At 42.9% G+C, this 10640-nt stretch overlaps 1 protein-coding gene across 1 annotated transcript in view; it reads right to left on the bottom strand.

The window, feature by feature from the left end:
* Nucleotides 1–683: 683 nt before the first annotated feature.
* LOC145987409 (nose resistant to fluoxetine protein 6-like) overlaps nucleotides 684–10640 on the bottom strand; it is a 59947-nt gene continuing 49990 nt past the window's right edge. The window contains exon 13 of the mRNA XM_083121895.1: nucleotides 684–1161. Within this exon, the coding sequence (XP_082978021.1) occupies nucleotides 1052–1161 (110 nt within the window). The 3' untranslated portion in view covers nucleotides 684–1051. The remainder of the gene's footprint in view (nucleotides 1162–10640) is intronic.

Below are 10640 nucleotides of genomic sequence, written 5' to 3'. Positions count from 1 at the left end.
CCCGATCCAACGTGACAATAGTGTTAAGCAACTTCACTCAATTACGATGCCAGAAGAGAAAGGGAAGGAAGTAGGGCAGCGGAACAAGTCTCTTTCCACATACAAAAAGTCCATACAAAAGTGTACATTCTGGTAAAAAGTGTATTTATTTAGTTCTACATTTATGCTGGGGGGGGGGGGTGGTAGTAAGTAATGCAAATCATCTAAATATTTACATATTTCACACATAATTTCATAATTGTATGATTGCAAGAGCGTTGCAGGAAGATGATAACTTCAAAATGAAGTAATGTTTTTTGAGGGGGCAATACAATTATGGGAGAAAATGTGCCCCGTCCCCCTCTGGAAAAGAAATACTTTGCTTGCTCCTCTCTGGAAAAACGTCCATATCTATGGAACAAGATAAATTTCCTCTAGAACATATATACACAAACTTGTAACATATAACCGAAACAGGCCAACTATTGTGTCAGCGTTTCAGTTATGTGCACAAAATCTATGCATTTGGCACCTGCACCTTGTCTGCCATGTATCACAACCCTAACACCTTCCTTCTTGATGCCATAATCACACGTTTGCGTCGTGGCCTTGTAATCAAGGGGTCCCGGGTTCGATACCCGGTGGATGCACATGGTGGTTCCGATACCACTTTAAACTGTAGGTATAGTTCCGATTAGCCTGTGTGTGCATAAAGTGGACTTAATAATAAAAAAACAACATAATCACACGTGTCATTGGATAGGTTTTACTCCATTTATTCTTACATTGAGTAAATCTCAGGATAAATTAAAATACCCCGATGCTTACAATGTAAAAAGTATAACTACACTCTTATCCCGTTTTCGTAATTCTAATCTAGACATGGGTAACAAAGCGCTTCAAGTGAAAAATGTTGTCTGGGGGGATGTGTGGACCAGGCTTGGAATTAGCTGAGGATATGCTTATATTGCTTAACATGGTGGCAATGAGACAGCTGGGGGATCATTTGCGAAATTTTGACTAGCTGCGGGGGATACCATCCTCCCGCATCCCCCTTCACTTGGAGCACTGGTTACATATTGTCCTCCTTTCTTGGAGGAACCCAGCCAGGCACTGGTCCGCTCTTTATAATCCCGTGCTTCTCTAAGTCATTATCTGTAGCTGGTTTGGACCTTGCTCCACCTGGAAGAGAAAAATACAGGTTGATGTTTGAAAGTTTGTACATTCTTTTCACTTAGTACTGTCGCAATTCACTTCTTTATACAGCACTCTTGTCTAATGTCGGTCGCACTGCACCTTGGACAAAAATGATGTATAGAGAAGCGTATTGAGGCGAGTGTACAGTCACGTACACTTCTGAGTTGTAACGATACCATTGAAAATCAATGGTGTAGTTACATGCCAGAAGTGTCCGCGACTGTACCACAGTTGCACTTATTTAGATGATAACTCGGTTACACTTAATTTTCCAGTCATTTCCTGCTTGATATTTACTTTCACCAAAGCAATCTGAAGTTCTTGTAAATGTCGTGATTGATCTTTACTGTTTTCTTTATTGTAGTAATTAATAGGTAGGTATAAGGTTTAGTTAATGAAGGAAATGGTCTAAATATGCCTCCTCCCTTTTTCTTTCACTCTTTTCTTAGATAAAACTTCAAATTCTCAAGAAAACAATATTAAAATATAAATCTACTGAAAATATCTTTCATATGATAGCATTATAGCATTAGAGTTCTCAATGCTTACCCTCCCCCCACTAGCGATTTCTAAAGACTTGTAAAATTACGCGTTTCGGAATTGTGGAAAAAAAATTCGCTACCAATAGAAGTGCGCTACAATTAATAAGACTTAAGTTAGATAAGAAAATTCTGATAAAACATACGAAACTACATATTTATGAAAAATGCTTTGAACATAATATTTTGTTTTCATCGAACAAAGCGAATATATATTTTTTTAAATTTATAAAATATTAGTAAAAAAAGACACACTTGAAACAAGCAAATCAATGGAAATACCATGAAAATTATTGAAATCATTAAAAAGTAAGCCACCCTGGTGTTTAGACTCATGAACACCAGTCTTAGTTCAGAGTTTGATCCCCGGCCTAAGTATGGTAGCTATTTCTTTGTCAGTGTGTCTTCATCAATGTCATCTACCCATCGTTTATACTCATATTTTTTACATGATATTGTCGTCCAAAACATATAACATTGTTATTTACAGTTGCCCCCCTCCCCATTTTGCCACTTGCCACTTTTGCCCCCGCACTATGCTAAACCTTATCTACCAAGGGAAAGTAAAGTACTCTTGCCCCCCCAGTCAGTTTTGGAACCCAATCGCCGCCACTGGTTTTGATCGAAAAAGAACTTCGGTGTCGCTTCCACCATTTGCATTTAAACTCAACTCCATTCTATGAAGCACAACTGGGTAGTCCATATTATAGACCATCACGCCATAGTAGTAGTGTAATTGGGTTGGTAATTATTTTTATTAATTTAAGCACAATGGAAAACCTATTTTGATGATGTTTTTGTCGATTTTATACTATTGCAAATCTGTGATTTTTCATCTCATACTTCGTACGAGTGTCATAATTTCTTTCGAGTTAAAGTACGTAACACCTACACCCACGCACACCCACGTACACCTACACCCACCTACACCCACCCACACTCACCTACACCCACCCAGCTTTGTATTCTATTATCCTCTCGAAGTATCCTCGACTGTGAAGAAAGGCAATGAATATAATCCTGGAATGTTATTTTGTTTTCCACGGTATCTTTGCACGTTCCTTTTGCTTTCTTCGTGACGCTGCTTTCTGTTCTAAATATATACATCTTCGAACGCAAACCAGCAAACTCAACAATAATATCACCGTTAGTAGACCTAGTGGCCCGGTACTGAATAATCATTTGAGGCTCGAATCATCATTTGAGGCTCGTCGTAGCCTTTTATGATGTATATTTTGAGGGCAGAGTTGGCAACACTGTGGGTTTTTACTGTAGCCTTTTATGAGGGGGGTCTATTGCCCTCTGTTTACATCTGGTAACACTGCCGTAGTTTGACAGTGTTGTTAACCTACTGGGTTTTTTTTCACTGAGGCTCGAATCATCATTTGAGGCTCGTCGTAGCCTTTTATGATGTATATTTTGAGGGCACAGAGTTGGCAACACTGTGGGTTTTTACTGTAGCCTTTTATGAGGGGGGGGGTCTATTGCCCCCTGTTTACATCTGGCAACACTACCGTAGATTTTTTGACAGTGTTGTTAACCTACTGGGTTTTTTTCACTGTAAATTTTTATTAAAGGGTCTGAGGGGTCCATGTATTTTTTATGTCTGGCAACACTGTTGGGGGCCTAGTGTTGGCGACACTGTGGGTTTTTACTGTAGTTTTTTATGAGGGGGACCTATTGTCCTCTTTTTATATTTGGCAACTCTATTGGATGTTTTTTTTGAGGCTTGGGTTTTACCAACCCATCCGAAGAAAATTCCACTATATGATCTTTTACTGGCTAAGCTAACCTACAAATAGAAATTGCCAACACCGACGAGCATCAAATGATGATTTCGAGCCTCAAATAATGATTTCGAGCATCAAATGATGATTCGAGCCTCAAATAATAATTCAAGACTCGTCGGTGTTGCCAACCCACTCTACAAAAATTCCACTATATGATATTTTGAAGCCTTTCACGGTGTATGTTAACCTCACAAGCAGTGTTGCCAACTCGGGGGCGAGGCGTAGCTTTTTATGGTGTATGTTAACCCTACCAGCAGTGTTTCCAACTCGTCGTAGTTTTTCACGGTGTATAATTTTTACACGCACGCGCGTGTATTGTGACGAATGCACTCTCTCATCCTTGAAGGATGAATGCACCTTATCGTAATTTTCCAACTGTGGGACCAAATGTTTATATATCGTGACCTTTGTAAACCTCTTTCGGGAACAATATGTCGCACACACACACGCGCGCGCGCGTGCCTGTATTGTGACGCAAGCAAACAAAAAAAACTTTGCCTGTCATTACAAAAAAAAAACTTTGACCGTATTCTTAAATAACTAACAAGGACAATGAATCTTTTTGGCTTCCGCAAACAGATCAACATGGAGTCTGCACCGCCAAATTTCAATAACCTCTTACCTTCCGTATTATCTAAACTCAATGGTTTACTGATTGTTCATCTCAACAGCATTTGGACGAAACTGAATGACGATGTGGGCAAGATGTTTTATGTTTTTAATAACAATTTACATTTCTACGAAATTCCGATCGACGGGAAACTTCAAATCACCGTGAATCCGGAAAACGCAGGCGAAATCAAAATTTCTACCGGCAAGAATATTTTTCGAATCAAGCACGACAAGATGCTTTCTAACATTACGTACGATGTTTCTGCAGGAGATTATTTTTATATGGAACTTCTCGGAGATTACGACAAACTCATTCCTCTCTTTGTAGAATTACGAATCGTTTATCCTATTATAAATAACCGTTAACCAAAAATGCCTAACGACATTTTCGGCAACACCAAGCGTGTAGACCACGCAGAAGAGATTCTCATGTTGGACATTCGAGTTAAGAAGTTGAGGACCGATTTGATTGCTTTGCAGGAGACCTTAAACAAAAGTTTAGAGTCGGAAATCGCTACGCTCCAAACGCAATGTCTCGACCCCATTCTGAAAATCGATTCCGAACTGAAGACGCTCATAAAAAATTATGTCGACGTACCTTCTTACGACAACGTTCAAAATATACAGTTGAGCGTGGATTCGCTTCAAAATGATTTGGCCAAATTACAGCAATTTCAATCGAAAAATGAAGATTTGGAAAAATTGAAACTCGAAATCGAAGAACGAACTTCCGCAATAGAAAAGAATTTCTCTGAACTTCAAACCGTCGTGAACGATATAGACGCAGAACGCTTACATGTCGTTGTTTCCAAATTACAAGAAGAATTCACCAGCACGTTGGAAGAAATTAAATCCAAGTTGCAGACTTTGGAAGATACAATGACGAACCTACCATCGTCGGACGAACTGCAGGTCATCGGTAAAAGCGTCGCGAACATAAAAATTCAATTGGAGGCCTATCAAGATTTCGAACACATTCAAACCACCATCGCTACGCTTCAGGCGTCCTTGGAATTGATCAACGAAGAAATTAAAAATATTCACGCTGAAGCAAGAGCGTTGACGAGCATTCAAGACACGTTGAGCACGGTTCAGCAGAAGATCGAATATTTAGAAAATTTGAACGTCGAAACGAATCTCGCTTATTTTCATCACGTACTCGACAACATACAGGGTGACTTGGAATCGTTACGGACGAGCGTGCCTTCGAGCGAAGATTTGGAAAAATTGAAAACGGCGGTGACGGCACTATCCGATTCGAACGACATCAAAAGTTCATTGAGCGATCTCGAGAGTAGGGTGGCCAATCTCCCCACCTCCAAAGAATTGCACGCTTTGAAAAGAAACATATCTCGAATGCTGAAACGACTAGAAACGGAAACGGCGAACGTGGAACAGATTCGAGACGAAATTAGTTCGCTGGTGTCGACGCTGCCCACTTCGCAGAGCGTCGCCGACCTTCACACGCAGTTTACAGAGATGCGAAGGATCGTGAACGATCTTACCGAGAAGAGCTCGAAATTGAATCAAGTCGAGAACCTTCAGAACATTGTCGTCAACATCAGAGATCAAGTTGGAGTGCTGGAATCCACGCAGGAATCGACGCTGGCCTCTTTCGGTGCCAAGTTGCAAGAACTCAACGAAAACTACAAGCAGTTGAACGTGGAAGTGAAAATCAAACCGTCGTTTTCTGCCGTAACGGATACCATAATCGAGCATTTGCTGCCCATCGAAAATAAACTCGGACAAGTTCACAGTAATCTGCTCGGCGTCGACACTAAATTCGCTAAACTGCATTCTCTGCAAGCCATCGAAATCAACAGCGTACCCAATCAACAGAGAATCTCCACGTTCGTCGAAGGTAACAAACTGTACATGTTGCATCCTTATCATCCGTACTACAAGTTTCTCCTCGATGGCACGATTCAGATAAACGAATTTTCGTACTGGTCTCACGGTAGAAAAGCTAGCGTTCCCACCATAACTTTGATATCGAATCGTGGTGTCCAGAAAGCAGGAAACATTCCTCTGGCACGTTGGAACGAAACGCGCAACATATATGAAATACACGAAGACGAAGATCTTACCGTTTTCGACGTGAGTGCCGGCGATAAGCTGATCATTCAAAACACGAGCGAAGTGCCACCCTCTTTGAATCCCATCACGCTTGTGCTTCTCTTGAAACGTAATCTCTAAAAAAAATGTCTAGGCAAGCCATCGTCGAAGAATTGCATAAACCTGCACGCCGTAACTACGAACGTTTGGCTGTGGTAACCAAGGGCATCGACGACCTCTGGCAAAGCGACCTCGTGGAGATGAGTAGCGGCAATTTGAAAAACGTACATAAATTGAAGAAGGGCAACAAGTACCTCCTCACCGTCATAGACACATTTTCGAAATTCGCATGGGCTCTACCTTTGAAGGCGAAAACGGGAACATGCGTCACGGAAGCATTCAAATTAATTTTTCGCGAAAGCGGCGGCAGACAACCACGGTTTCTGCAAACGGACAACGGTAAAGAATTTTACAACGCCGTATTCCAAAAGTTTATTCAAAAACACAAGATTCAACATTATTCGACCTTCAGTCACATCAAAGCCAGCATCGTGGAAAGATTCAATCGAACCTTGAAAACACACATGTGGAAACGATTCACGCTTCGGGGAAATTACAAATGGGTCGACATCCTGCCGGAACTCGTCGACACCTATAATGATACGGTACACAGAACAATAGGCATGAAGCCAGCCGACGTTACCAAGTCCGACGAGCAGTGTTTAATTTCTACAGTTTACTGTCCAAAGTACACACCCACGACAAAAAAAGCTAAATACAAAATTGGAGACCAGGTGAGGATCAGCAAATTCAAACGCACCTTCGAGAAGGGATTCACAAAAAATTGGAGCACGGAACTCTTTACGGTGGTTCGAGTTCTACCCGGAAACCGACACACGTATATAATAAAAGATAGTAGCGGCGAGATTTTGAAAGGAAGATTTTACGAAGAGGAACTCTCTAAAACAAAACACCCCGACACGTACCTCATCGAGAAAGTATTGCGTAGGAAAGGTGACAAACTGTTTGTCAAATGGCTGGGACTTCCGGAAAAGAGTTGGATCGACGCGGACGAAGTGATCTTGTGAGTACGTGGAACGTGGTGAAGCGTCTACCGGATCCGGAAAGTCAAACGAGAAAAAAAAAAGAACGGCAAGTTGCTTCCCGACAGCATCCGCTGTCTGATCGTAGGTCCTTCGGGGTGTGGGAAAACGACACTGCTCGTGGACAATTTTCTCCTCGCACCGAATTGGTTAGATTGGAAGAACAGTCACCTGTACGTGTTCTCGAAAAGTTTGGAGCAATCCAAATACCAGCAACTGATGAAACTGTACGATGGTCTGGACATTGCAACGTTCGCCTCGGAAATAAAACCACTCGACGATTGTCGTGAAAATTCAGTCGTTGTGTTCGACGACGCCATCCTGGAAAATCAAAATGAAATTCGCAACTTTTTCACGCAAGGTCGTCACAAAGGAATGGATTGCTTCTACCTAGCTCAAACGTTTTCCAAAATTCCAAAACAGTTATAACGCGACAACGCTAATTTCATATATTTGTTTCGTCAAGATCACACCAACCTCAAGCACGCGTACGATGACTACGTAGGCGGAGACATGAACTACAATCAATTTTCGGAACGCTGCTGCTCTACTTGCTGGAACGGTGACGATTTCGGATTCGCGACGATCGACATGACGAGGAAACCCAACGACGGAAAATACAGAAACAAAATCAACGACTTTCTAAACGTTGCAACGTTGTGAGAAACGACGTGTATAAATAACGTCATGACGAAACGAAAAATCGAAGACGAAAATCTCAAGCTTCGCGATTACCTCGCGAAACGCTTCAAAGGTTGGAAATCCGAGAATCGCGGATTCTACGAAGAGAAGAAACGTCAGGATCAACCCGTCATCGATGCCATCAGCAGTCTAGGTAAAGAAATTAAAAGTGTCACGGAACAAAATAAAAATTTGATCAACGAACTCGTACCGCTCGCAGCTAAAAGTTACGCCGTACCCACGCCTATTTCGAGCATTCCTTCGACGCCGTTCGAACTGAAGGATGCACCGGCACGACGTCGAGCCATAGGCAGCACGTCTTCGGATAAAATCGAGTTGGGACCTTTGGCACGAGACTACCTGAGCACGGGGAAATTCGACAAGGATGAAGTGTTCGGATTGTATCCCAGCATGGAAACCAGCGAAGGCGGCGGTGTGGTGTGGAAGATTGGGAAATCGAAGGTGACCTTCGAAGGCAACGACATTAAAGTCAATTTAGGCGACAAGGATAGTTGGAACAGGTATCCGGGTACGGTGGGACTGTGGGAACTCGTTGCCAAAAAGCAGCCGAAAGATTACACCGACGAAGATTACCAAAGTTACAAGGAAATTCTGATCATGACGGATGCCTTGTACCAGAACAACGACGCCTCGCAGAATAGGGTGAAATCGAGCAGCGGCGAGAAGTACAGGAATCTCATCAAACCGATTTGGAACCAGGTCAAAACAGGCAGCGGCGTCAAACGCTACAACACGTTACCCAAAGAATTCGTTTGGGTGGACGACGTTAGGAAACTCGTGGACCGATTGTTGGTGATAGCCGGCGAAGAGAATGCAGGCAATCGTAATTTCTACAACGAGAAGGTTGGCATCGTGGACATGATCAGCACGAAACTTTCCAACTTCATCGTGAACGACGACAAGGGCATAGGTTACCTGATCAAAATCATCAACACGCTGCCTCCGAAATTTTGGAACGTGGCCGAAGGAAAGGGACTCGTGAACGACATCATCAACAAGTTACCTTTCGAGATGCATCTACCTGGCTACCAGTACTGCGGACCGGGTACCAAACTCGAGAAAAGATTGGAGAGAGGAGACAAGGGTATGAATCCGTTGGACGCGGCATGCAAAGATCACGACATCGCCTACAACACCACGCAGACGGATCTGGACGCACGTCACGAAGCAGACAAAAAATTGGAACATGCAGCTTTCGAAAGGTTCGTGAGCAGAGACGCATCGCTGGGTGAACGGGTCGCCGCACTGGGTACCACCATCGCCATGAACACGAAACAAAAATTGGGGTGGGGTATATAAATAACATACCGTAAAAAAACTACACAAGAAAAAATCTCAGAATATATATATAAATAACATACCGTGAAAATAACACATAGAGCATCAACATGAAGCCCAAGGGTGTCGTGTACCAGATACCATACTCCAATCTAAAAAATCTAGGTGCTCTCGATGGGTTACTCACCAAGAAACAACGCGAGAAGAAACGTTCTTGCTTGTCGAAAGGACACGGAATGAAATTACTGCTCAGCACACCTCAATTGAAAAGATTGCAGCGTTCGCGGAAACAGCAAAAGATCGGAGGTTTCATATTCAGCATCCCCGCCATCCTGGCAGCATTGGGGGCCGTGGGAAGTTTGGCTGGCGGAAGTGCCGCCATCGCGAAAACCGTCATCGACTCGAAGAAGAACAAAGCGGAATTGGAAGAACAGAAACGTCACAACCTGGCCATGGAGAAGAAAGGGGGGAAGGGCGTGATGAAGAAGTTTTAAAAAAAGAAACAACAGCACTCACCAACCGAGACATTGAATCTCTGATCGGACCGTTACGAATCAAACACTTCAGAGGAGTTTTCATGTCCGACTCGTTACCTTCAAGCGTTAAAAGAAGAGAATGCGGAGTAGTCAACTTGGACGGTCAAGAAAATCCAGGCACGCATTGGATATGTTACCACAAAAATGATGATAAAGCATTCGTTTTCGATTCTTTCGGAGGTGTTCCACCTACAAATTTAATTCATTATCTGAAAACGAACAAAACCTCTATATACTACAACGACGAACGCATTCAAAATTTCGGAGACGTGAACTGCGGCCATCTCTGCCTCTCCGTGCTCGCGTTTCTCTCTAAAATAAATAACCCTACGATCGAGGATTTCCAGAAAGCATTGTGGAACCTCAAACAGCATCACTAGGATGGGCGTGTTCCATCTCACGAGCGAATCTTCAATCTTGAAACTCACGCTGCACGACGACATCGTCTATCCTAAATCCGTGGCTCTGCGTGCATTCTACAGCATGTACCTCATACCTAACGTCACGCAGCACAACAACAAAAATAGCGTCGGAAGCGAACACATCGTCGTCACGCCAGGACAATACAATCTTTCCACTTTGCAAGCTCAATTACCCAAAGGCACATACCTTTCTCAAAATTCGGTCACGCACAGAGTGGAAATCCTATCCGCGACGGAGACCGTGGACCTGGGCACCATGGGAGAACTTTTAGGTTTCGAGAACAACCACCCAAAACTCGAAGCTGGCATCAAGCACGTAGCAACCAACATTCCTAAATTCTTGGCCATAGAGACTCTGAACGTACACTGCAACGTGGCGGAAGGTATGATCACGAAATCTTCGGACGGATTATTAGGAAGTCACAAG

Source organism: Lepisma saccharinum, chromosome 1, assembly GCF_977018435.1.
Source record: "Lepisma saccharinum chromosome 1, izLepSacc3.1, whole genome shotgun sequence".
Classification (NCBI taxonomy): domain Eukaryota; kingdom Metazoa; phylum Arthropoda; class Insecta; order Zygentoma; family Lepismatidae; genus Lepisma; species Lepisma saccharinum.
Note: the sequence above shows the minus strand (reverse complement) of the source record. Positions and strands in the feature narration are given on the sequence as shown.